The 11493-nt window shown below is 44.1% G+C and overlaps 1 protein-coding gene across 1 annotated transcript; it reads left to right on the forward strand.

Moving 5' to 3' along the window:
* Positions 1-250: 250 nt before the first annotated feature.
* Positions 251-10041, forward strand: LOC129149446 (zinc finger protein 449-like). Its single transcript, XM_054717648.1, is given in 6 exon segments — positions 251-603; positions 697-720; positions 722-752; positions 2785-2980; positions 8959-9057; positions 9326-10041. Coding segments are annotated over 6 exon segments (1419 nt in total).
* The last annotated feature ends 1452 nt before the right edge of the window (positions 10042-11493 follow it).

An 11493-nucleotide genomic window follows, 5' to 3' on the forward strand; every position in this document is an offset into this window, starting at 1 on the left:
TTCTTAAAGAACACACTTTAACATTTTTATCAGATTCTAAAAACTCCCCTAAAGATTATCAGCGACATTAGAACTTCGCTGAAAAGCAAGTAATTAAGGGAGATTAGGATGCCCTCTGGTAACCACTGCTGTTTCTCTCATTTTCCCTTTCCTCAGCAGTAGGTGTCTACCCCCAGGAAATACACCAAGAAACACATTGGAACCTGAGACTTCAGACACCAGATAAAGTGTACACTGCTGGAAGGGGTCAATGGCTACTACCCTGGGTTCTGCAACCCAGGCCTCCTTGAGTCCTAGCTCAGTGTTTCAAGAGTATGATAAAGACACTGAATTCTTCCGTCAGCGCTTCAGACAGTACCGGTCCAACGAAGCAGCCAGGCCTCGTGATGTTTTCAACAAACTCCTGGAGCTTTGCTCTGAATGGCTGAAGCCAAAGATGCGTTCTAAGGAACAAATGGTGAAGCTTCTAACTTTGGAACAATACCTAACAATTATGCCCCAGGAGCTAGAGACCTGGGTGACAGAACAATGCCCTGAGAGCACAGAAAGAATTCTGTCACTCCTAGAAGAAATACAGATGAAACCTGAGACAACAGAGACAAAGGTGAGAAAAGAGTTTGGGATCTGGGGAACTAGACCAAAAGGTTATCAAAGGCAGGTGGGATTGGATCTGACATTTGTCTCTGTCATTCTTCTGCCCCAAATTTCTGCACAGTCCTTTTCATGTCTCTTCTGCTGGAGAAAACATATGGGTCAGTGGTTTCCAACCTCATCTTAGCCAATTCCCCTCTGTAACAAATATTTTGTAATGTCCCAGGAAATATACTTAAATGAAATTCATAGATAAATAACCTACTTACAGTCATTCATCAAAAAACACTGGTATTGTCTGGCCAACGTGCCTCAGTGGTTGAGCATTGACCTATGAACCAGGAAGTCAAAGTTTGATTCCAGGTCAGGGCACATGCCCTGGTTTCAGGTTTGATCCCCAGTAGGGAGGCGAGCAAGAGGCAGCGGATAAATGATTCTCTTTCATTATTCATGTTTCTATCTCCCTCTCCCTCTCCCTTACTCTCTGAAATCAATAAAAATATATATTTTTAAAAAGCACCTGTATTATGCTTTAAGGTCTTCAGACCAGATCCATCCACGGCTGTTTTGTATACCCCTAAGCTAATAATGGATTTTACCTGTCAAAGCATTGTTCAAAAAAAAGAGGAAGAAGAAGAATAAGTGACTGACAGAATGTGGCACACCGAGCCTAAAATAATTACTATATGACATTTTGCAAACAAAGCTGGCCAAGTCTGAGTCAAGTGGTCTCCAGAAGAAATATAAAGGAATAAGAAGGTAGTTTATTATAAACTAAAAAACTTTTCAGTGTGCACATGTCTGGGCTTGAGTGCACCAGAAGATCTCATGAAGTTGTCAGATGCTTGCCTCTCTACACAAACTCACTGTGAAGGTGACAAGCAGTAATTCAGACTGATAAAAGCTCAAACACAATGAGCCGCGTTGCTGCTGATCATGTGATTTTCCAAAGGGGGAAAATCTCTTGATGAATCTGAACCATTGTAGTATAGTCTTTCTTTAAAAAACATTTCCAATTTTTTCTTTTTTTAAAATAAAATTTATTCAGTGACACTGGTCAATAGGGTCATATAGGTTTCAAGTGTACATTTCTATAATACATGCATAATCTGTATATTGCATTCTTCAAACCTTACATTGAATATTATCTTGTATTAATTTTAGTATATGTGTACAGCCTAGTGGTTAGACAATCATGTACTTTACAAAGTGTTCCCCCTGATATTTCGAGTACCCACCTGGCACGTTACATAGTTATTACAATATTACTGACTATATTTTCTTTGCTGTACTTGACATCACCATGACTTTGATTTCCAAAGGAGTGCTTTCCCAGAAAATGCAAGTCATGTTAACATTTGCAAAAATATTTTGTGATTATATGACCAACAGAGCGAGGTTCTTGACAGATTTTTACCTACATGAATATTTGAAGGTAGGTGGGGCACAGGAGCAATTCTGCACTGTGCATTATCTATACTTATGTCTCTGCCCACTAATTCTGCGAGCCACCACCTGCCATAATTTCAAAAACACCTCCTGGGAATGGTGACCCTGTCCTGTGAACAGAACCATCTAGTAAAACGTTTTGGGACATACGATAGCTGAGCACAGGGCAGCATCTTTGGAGATGGGAGAAAGTACTTCTTGTTGGGCATTAGGGGCACTGGAGTCTTGGGTATAGATGGGGCTCTGCAGTTAGCCTGTATGAAGGACTCTTCCAAAGTTTCCTGCCTCCAGGATGGAATGCGTTTATGGTTTCCCTTCCTTTCTGTGTCTCCTTGTTTGGCTTTCTACAAGAGACTATTTTCTGCCTGTGGTCTAATCCTGCATTGTCAGTGTGGTAGGCACCATCCAAGGGTGGGTCTTGAGTACTAGAAATGTGGCTAGTCCAAATTGGGATATGCTATAAGTATAAACTGCGCACCTCATTCAGAAGACTTAGAGTGGACAATAAAGTAGGTGAAATATATCATTAATAATTCTTTATGTTGATTACATTATGAAATTATGATATTTTAGATATACTGGTTTAAATAATGCATATTATTAAGATTGACTTTATCTACTTATTTTATTTTTCATATGACCACAGGAAAATTTTTAATGACTTGGGTGGCTTGCATTATATTGCTACTGGGCACTGCTGATCTACATAGATTTTAGACTGATGGGTTCTGGCATTTCCTCCAGATTGATAGTCAGGAAAAGCTCTTGGAAGATCCAGCAGTAGTCGGAATAGCAGACATGATACCAAATACCCACCTGGAGGTACCCCCATTCCAAGCAATGGGAACTGTCCCCGAGGCCCCACTGGCAGATGTGTGGATCCCACAGGAGCCATGCTACGGTGCTGCTGGGGAAGACCAGCCCTTTCTGGAACCTCTTGGTAAGGCAAAGATTTTATTTCTCGTCCTTGATTTCTCTTTTGAGAGCTCAGGAGCTCTCCAGGGGTGGGGTTGGTTAGAAACACTGAATAATGGATGAAAATTGATAGCTCTTATAAATAGTAGTAGTAGGAAACATCCCTTGGGGAACAGCTGCCCACAATGGCCATTGTTAGATCGAACAGGATTCAAAATCTCTTAAGATAATGAGCCCACTCAGGAAGGAGTCTTTGACCAAGAATATTATAAAGGAAATTGAGGGGACTATGTGTGATATGAATAAAGATTAATTTCCCCAGCCAATTTTTATCAGTGGAATCTGTGGTGTTGTGGGTCCCACGGGCCTCAGTTGTTCTTATGGCATAAGAGTCCCATTCAAACATGATACTTTATTAATATACTCACTTCAGATCCTTTAAGAGGATTTAATTGCTTGCTGCAGTAAAAGGAATACGTATGTTTCCCATAAAAACCTAGACCAGTGTTTCTCTAGGAATGGTAAGCGGATCCTCCATATCAGGATCACCTTCGGAGCATTTTTAACAGGAGCTCCAGGTGAGTGCTGTACATACTACCTTTTGAGAACCACTGCTCCAGACAATACAAGAGTTAGTTCCGAGTGAGAAAGTCCAGGGGAAGAAAGGCTCATAGAAGTTCATGGATGTCTGGAGGGTGGTCGAGGTCTTTCCAGGATTTTATAGAGTGATAAAGCACAAGGTTCTCTGGGCAGACCCTGGGAGATATCATCTTAGAAAACATCCTTATGTATGAATTCTAAAATCTGTTAAACTTGCGGGTACCTTGCCTGGGTTCCTTGCTTTCCCATGTCCTAAGTGCATGAGAATGGATATCCTTGACACTTGGACCCATTTGCTCTTGAAGGCAATAGAAATTCTAGCTGTGGTGCTTGCCTATGGTTTTCCTTCTCTCTTGTGATTTCCATTCCAAGTGCAATCTCTCTTCTCTGAGTGTCTGGCAGACAATGGGGAAGGATACATGTGAGACTCTGCCCTCTCCTTGGAAAGGATGGCTTGGTCCATTCCAGGTCTAAGAGTAGGACCACATGTGATGTGTGCATTGCCACCACCAGCATAGAATTCAACTCATAACACCACAGTGTGGTTGTTTGGTCATGAATTTGCCTCATTTTCTGCACTTATTCAATTTGTTCAGGTTCCAAATTTTGTATCTTTCTCCAGTAAGTGCTGGTGATGTAGAGACATGGACTGTGTCTTGTTTTCCATAGAGGTGACCAGGAGGAAAAAGCCCAAAGGACATCTGTATATCCATTAAGGTCAAGCCAAACTATATAAAGTATTGCCATTTATATTCCAGTCTCTACCTTACCTACATCTCGGATCTGTTAACAAGTTTTTTAAAACATCTGTATTTCTGTGTGTATGCCTGCAACAAGTGGCAGAGCCTAGCAAGTGGTGTTGAATTATACATCTTTCTGCATATGAGTTACCATTACATGTGTGAATTTTCTTCTCTTAGCAACAGTGTCAGATACAGAGATCACATATGATACTGAGAAATACTATTGCTCTTTATTTGAATACTTCAGTCTCCAAAGTACAGGAAATTCCAGTACTAGTATATCAAACAAGGGAGAAAGAGAATGATATAACAAGTAAAATACATCCATTAGGAGGAAAGGAAAGTACCCCTTTCTCATCACTGTTTAAAGTGATATGATATACTTTGTCCTGTGGACTGGGAGGTCTCCATTTCTACCTCCTGGTCACCAAAGTCTCATCCTCCTTAATACTAGTACAGGGTCCAAGGGATCTGGGGGCTGATCTAGGAAGATGATATGACCAGGAGGTGGCAGTAGCACACATAAGCTTTGTTGGGCAACTCTGTCAGGTGTGCTTGTGGAGGAGGTCAGGGGCCAGAAGGAGAGGAAAACAAGGGAACTTTCCAGGCAGTAAGGGCTCAGAGGGCTGGCTTGCCTGTCTTGGTGAGGTCATAGCCCAGAAGCACACTGGGAGTCTATAGGTCAGGGAGTTCCAAAGGGCAGCAGCAGTTGGGGGTCCCATAACTATAAGGCTCCCATCTTTTCAGTGGCTAGCAGTTGTGGGGTGATGTTTTCTGAGCTATGCATAGGAGGCTGGCTCTCAGTGGCTAAAAATCTGTTTCTGGGGGCTAATCCTACCTAATAAAAGAGTAATATGCAAATTAACCATCACTCCACTACATGCACCAGCCACGCCCACCAGCCAATCAGAGCAAGTATTCAAATAAACCCAACCAAGATAGCTACAGCCACAGAGAGCAGGAGGGAAGCTTGGGTTTCCCTGGTAACAAAGGAAGCCAAGCTTTCCACGTGCCGTTGCAGGCCTAAACCTCCACTCAAGGCTACAAAATTTCAATTATAGAAGGTAAACAAATCCAAACAGAAATGGCGGCAGCCACGGAGCTGGAAAGAGCAGGAGGCTAGGATTGCCCCCTGCTTTCCCCACACCCTGGCCGGCCCAGGCCTCCACGTAAGGCTACAAAGTTTCAATTATAGAAGACATACACAAACCCCAACAGAAATGGCTGCCAGCCACGGAGCGAGCAGGAGGCTTGGCTCCATTCCAGGCTACAAAGTTTCAATTGTAGAAGGTAAATAAATTCCAGATACCAGGGCCTCTGCTTGGGTTGCCAGGGGACAAGGCTGGCCTGCAAACCACCACAGGCCCCTCGCTCAGGCTGCCCCATGCCCAAGGGAACACCCACCCTGATCCGGGACACCCTTCAGGGCAAACCAGCTGGCCCCCACCCATGCACCAGGCCTCTATCCTATCTAATAAAAGAGTAATATGCAGATTGACCATCACTCCAACACACAATATAGATGCCCCCATGTGGTCAAAGATCCTGCCCCCATGTGGAAACAAGATGGCCAGCAGGGGAGGACAGTTGGGAGGCACCAGGCCTGCAAGGGAGGGCAGTTAGAGGCGATCAAGCCTGCACGGGAGGGCAGTTAGGGGTGACCAGGCCGGCAGAGGAGGGAAGTTGGGGGCAAATAAGCTGGCAGGGGAGCAGTTAGACATCAATCAGGCTGGCATTAGAGTGGTTAGGGGGTGATCAGGCTGGCAGGCAGAAGTGGTTAGGGGAAATCAGGAAGGCAGGCAGGTGAGCAGGTGGGAGCCAGCAGTCCTGGATTGTGAGAGGGATGTCCAACTGCCCGTTTAGGCCCGTTGGGATCGGGCCTAAATGGGCATTCAGACATCCCTCGAGGGGTCCCAGATTGGAGAGGGTGTAGGCTGGGCTAAGGGACACACCTCCCCCATCCCCGTGCATGAATTTCATGCACCGGGCCTCTAGTTTTTAAATAATTGGATGTGTAAGAATTTTAGTTTGACACCTGCAGGCTTTTGAGTATCGAGTCCCAGGTGGGAGTGAAGAAATGAACAACCCAGGGCCCAAAGCAGAGAGTGCTCGTTCATGACCTTAGGCTCGTTTCCAGCACAACTTCTGGGGTGGTTACTGTGGCCTTTGAAGGTAGAGAAGAGCCCTGCCAGCAGAAGTAGGCATCAAGGCATGACTTCTGACTGATATTCACTCTTGACCAAAATGCCCTGGGGACAAGCTCTCAAACACACAGAATCTTTCCATGGGCATGTGTCAGCAGAACAAATGTCTAGATTAGGTATGTTTGATTAGGGGGCATATCCATCTAAAACTTTAATAGATATGGTCGAATGTCCTCCAAAATTATTGTACCAATTTACCCTCTGACCACAGCATATGAGTACTAATGTCTGCTCGCCTCCACTCACAGGCTTGCCTTGTGATGAGCGCCATGGCTGTTTCCCTATGTTAGCGTACAGAAGGAGGGCTGATATCTGTGAAAGTCTTTTGAATCAGTGTCCAGTTCATTCAGCATTTGTGACAGTATTTTATTGAATGTGTGAGTAAAGATGGGAACTGAGGTCAGAAGGGTGTGAGATGGATGAAAGGGGATGGTTAGTGTCCTTAGCTGGCATGGGCTGTGAGCATAGGTTGGGGAATGTAAACTAGTGATAGTGCCAGGAGCAGGGCTTTGAGAGTCCGGACAGTGGAGGTTGGGGGCACCTGATCCTCAAAGATCTGAATGTTACAGAGGAGGGATGTGGGTGGGGTGAGGTTGGTAGCCACTGACAAAGTGCATGAGGTTAACCACTACCAAGGAGCTCAATTTGGGCCAGCCTCTCTGAAAGCTGTCACCAGGGAGTGCTATGCTGGGGAGAGGAAGTAAGGTGACAGATCTCAGTCCTCTTTGGTTGGGTGCTGCACAGAAAGGGGCAGCTGTTCTGATGGTAAGTCCATGAGACACAGCTGCCTGGTGATGATACTCCTGGCCGTGTTCTCATGGGTGCTAGAGTCTGCCTCCAGGGTTGCTTTAGTCCTTGACTAGTCTCGTCTTTCACTGCCTTTCACCTGAGGGGCAGGTGTCTGAGTTGGTTTCATGGTCACCTGTGATGAAGTCTACAGCCTGAAGAGTATCAACTCTATGCTCTATGTGCCGGATGGGAACTACCATGTGAACACATCCTGCAATTCTGAACTGGTTTTCAAGTGTCTCTTACTGGGTATATTCTGGGCCTCCAAGTTTCTGGCACCCTAAGGCTGTGCTGCTGTCCACGCCCCACTTTTCAGATCGCTAGCACTTTCACTTGACAGCAGCTCCCTCTGATACACGACCTCCAGTTTTATCTGACCTGTGCTCCTACCCTCTCATCCTGCGCTTACCTTTGAGATGCAAGCATGAACAAAAGGAAGAGTTGTATTTTAAATTATTTTCATTGTGAAAGTAGAAATAAGGTATTTTAGTCAATGTCCTGTGCTTTGATACAATGTCCTGAGTTAAATTTTCCTCAGCCAGGCGTGTGCCCACTCATAGTCTGGGAGCACTCGAGGGATGTCCGACTGTCAGCTTAGGCCGGCTCCCCCCTGCCTAAGCCAGCAGTCACTAAAGATGTGGGAGAGGCTTCTGCCACTGCACTGCGCTCCCCAGCCTTGAGACCCGCTCAGAGCTTCTGGCTGAGTGATGCCGCCCATGTGGGAGCATACTGAGCACCACGGGGCAGATCCTGTGTTGAGCATCTGCCGCCTGGTGGTCAGTGTGCATCATAGCAATCGGTTGTTCCGCTGTTTGGTCAATTTGCGTATTAGCTTTTTATTATATAGGATGTCCTTGTATTTCAATCTGAAATGAGCCATTTCCAACCTACACTTTATTGCAGATCAGTAAACTTGAACAGAGCCGAGGAAGGTGTCTGGAAAGAGGCAGGAGCCACAGCAGCTCTCACTGAGGGGGGCAGTGGTAAGACCCAGGAGAAGAGTGAGTGTAGAAACATCTTCTGGTTGTCCTTAGATTGACAGTGAGAAGCACTTTTTTTAATGATTATTTTGGCTAGTTTCCAGAGAATCAATTTCTAGACTTCTGCTGAAGCAAACATGTACAGATTATTTTTGCTGTTGCTGACCTACTTCAGTTGCCATTTTAACTTGAATTTCTCTTACTAAAATTATTCCAGTTACCATTCCTTAACCCCCACGCTTTGGCCTGTCTCTCTTTGCTTGGCAGTCAATAAGATAGTGTTTGTCAGTTTTAATAGGGTAACACTTCAGAAAGATTGAATTCATGTTCTGTCCCTCACCTACATAATTTCATTCTCAAAACAGATGTGGAACTCATTCAGTGCATTGACTTCACACCAGAATTGATTCACTTCCCTTCCATAGACTGGAGGAAAATATATTTGAAATGAGCACAATAGAATCTCCCCCCGACCCCCACCCTACCATTCGGGTCTTGTTCTTACTGGTATCCTGAAAAACGAAAAAGCACAACAAACACAAAGGACTTGTCAGAGGCTCCTGGTGAAGCAATGCTGAGAAGGTAGTAGGCAGATCTTGAGAGGCTATGTGTCCAAGAAGAGACCTGGACTCTGGAGAAACCTGTGTTGACTCATTCTACCCTTCCTCCCATCTCTCCTATGGCTAGAATACCTGTTGCCAAAGCCTGCACTCGAAGAGCCTTGGGGGCAAGAACTACGGGATTGCAAGGAACTAGATGAACTGGAATTTTTTGACTTCAACCTAGGTAAGTGAGGGTTCATGAAATGCTCGGGAAGAAACTACAGAAAAATTAATCTTTACTCCAAGGGTAACACGGTTTGGGATGGCACTTGGAAGTTTGTATCTTCCCAGCAGCATTGAGTATAACTCTTCTCAGTCACTAGCTCTCCATTCCTCTTGGAACATGGTGACATCTGCAATTTCTGTTCACAGTCTTCATTTTGATATTGGGAGAGAAAATGTGTCAAAGCGGAAAAAACTGGAGAGTATGTATCTATTTTCTGTTTCTTCAGACAGAAATGCACTTCTTAATCCCAATTTTCCAGAAGACTTCGAAGAGCTAAACTACCTAATGGGAAATCCCGCAGAGCAGCTACTCAGAGACCACACATGGCCTCTCTATGACCAGAATCCTTCTGCAGGAGAGAGCGCTGAGGGGTCCAACCAGGAAGAACCTCTCAACCCCAGAGGCTATGCACAAAGCAGTGCCCCAAAGAAACTACACCAATGTATTCAGTGTGGGAAAGATTTTCTTTCCAAAAAGGTTTTTAAGGGGCACCTGAAAATTCATTCAGGAAACCTCCCTCATGGGTGCCCTGAGTGTGGGAAAAGATTCCTTCGTAGGTCAAACCTGCAAAGGCATCTTCGAGTTCACACAAGAGAGGCACCCTATAAATGCAGCGTGTGTGAGAAGCGATTCACTCAGTTGTCACACCTCACAGAACACCAGAAAACCTCTTCTAGTCAAGGAGTATCCACTTGCCCTGAGTGTAAGTTGCAATTTTGTAATAGAAAACAATTTATACAACACCTAAAAATCCACACAAATGGAAAACCCCATAAATGCCAGAGTTGTGGAAAAACATTTAGACGCCAAAGAGACCTTAATTTGCACTATGCGTCACACACTGCAGAGAGACCATTTACTTGTGAGTATTGTGGGAAAAGCTATAGGCAGAGATCCAGCCTTGTTTTTCATTCAAGAAACCATTCCAGGGAGAAGCCATAGAAGTGCACCAATTGTTCTACAAGCGTCCTAAAGAAAGCACACTTTAATATGCACTTTAGAGAAGAATTCTTTGAGAATTTCTTGAGGGAAACAGTTCCTAAGCAAAGTGACACGAATCTACCAAAGCTTTAACTTGCACTAGGCTGTCTTGGAAGAACAGTTTTGTTTGAGCTTATGCATTAGAACAACTTTGTATTTTGCTGTGTTTAAAACTCATCTTCCAAGGTACATACATTCTAGAGTATTCACTGACTCTTGCCACTGTTCTACACATGATTGTTTTCTGTCTAGGCAAGTCTTGTTTAATCTTTATGATGAAAATGTCTTTGTGCCCAGCCAACCACGATATCGGTTTGAGTAAGGAGCATATAAATGCTGGCATTCCTTTTGGTTCTAGGGTCAGTATTCCCATAGATGGGGATGTGCCCAATTGACCTGTATCTGTGCAATATTTCAGTCACGTGGAAATGGCTATGCTGTTCCTGTTTGATTGCCATTGACTAGTAGTTGGAGCACTACGCAGAAGCTTCCCTGACAGTGCCAACAAGCACTTCCCTTGACTCCCACTTACACTACATGTCAGAATCCCCTGTGCACCCACTGCTTTGTTTATGCATCATTTGAGCCTTGGACACAGCCCATTTCTGAAATGTGGAGCACTTCCAAAGGATAGGGGCAAGGGAAGATGTCCATCTCATAAAGTACTGGGAAGGACAGAGAACAGTACCCACCACACAAGTACTAGGAATAGTGAGCGGCTTATAGAAGGGTGGAGACCCTACCCCGAATGTACTTCCTGTGAATTCTGTGTTTTCTTTCTTTGCCCTTTGGAATGATGAAAGCATTGAATGCTACAAACTTTAAGCCTAGCTTGGATCACATGCCACAAAACGTATTCAATGTTCTGTTTGTGATTTTATAATTATTTGTTATTAGAGTTTTCATTTTATTTCCTTTCTGCCCCAAGAGTTGAACATTGTCGATAATTTCCTGTGAATTTTTGGTTACAATGCAAAGTTATTAATAAATTTGGTTCGTTCTACTTCTGCTTTACGTTTAAATAGATTTTCTTGAAGACTCGTGTCCGATGACTGTGGAGGCTAAGGGTTCCTTTTGTAGGGTACTCCTTAGGACCCTAGGAGAGGAATGGTTGTGCCATCAGTTTATACTGGTAGCTATTCACCTTCTCTAAATACTGCCAAAATGTACGACAGATATCTCTTCCCACTCCTTGGCTTCTGGTTTCACTCACTTACTGGTGTCCCTTGATGAAGATAATAGCCCAAGTGTTACATAGTTCAACTTATTACTTCCCCCTTTATTATTAGTGCTGTTTGAATTCTGGTGAAGAAACGTTTTGTCTACCCCAAGACCATGAACCTATTTCTACATTTTCATTTTAAAGTTGTATTTTTTTACCTTACACATTGAGGTCTCATTTTCTGGAGTTGG

The sequence above is a fragment of the Eptesicus fuscus genome, chromosome 1 (genome assembly GCF_027574615.1).
Source record: "Eptesicus fuscus isolate TK198812 chromosome 1, DD_ASM_mEF_20220401, whole genome shotgun sequence".
Classification (NCBI taxonomy): Eukaryota; Metazoa; Chordata; class Mammalia; order Chiroptera; family Vespertilionidae; genus Eptesicus; species Eptesicus fuscus.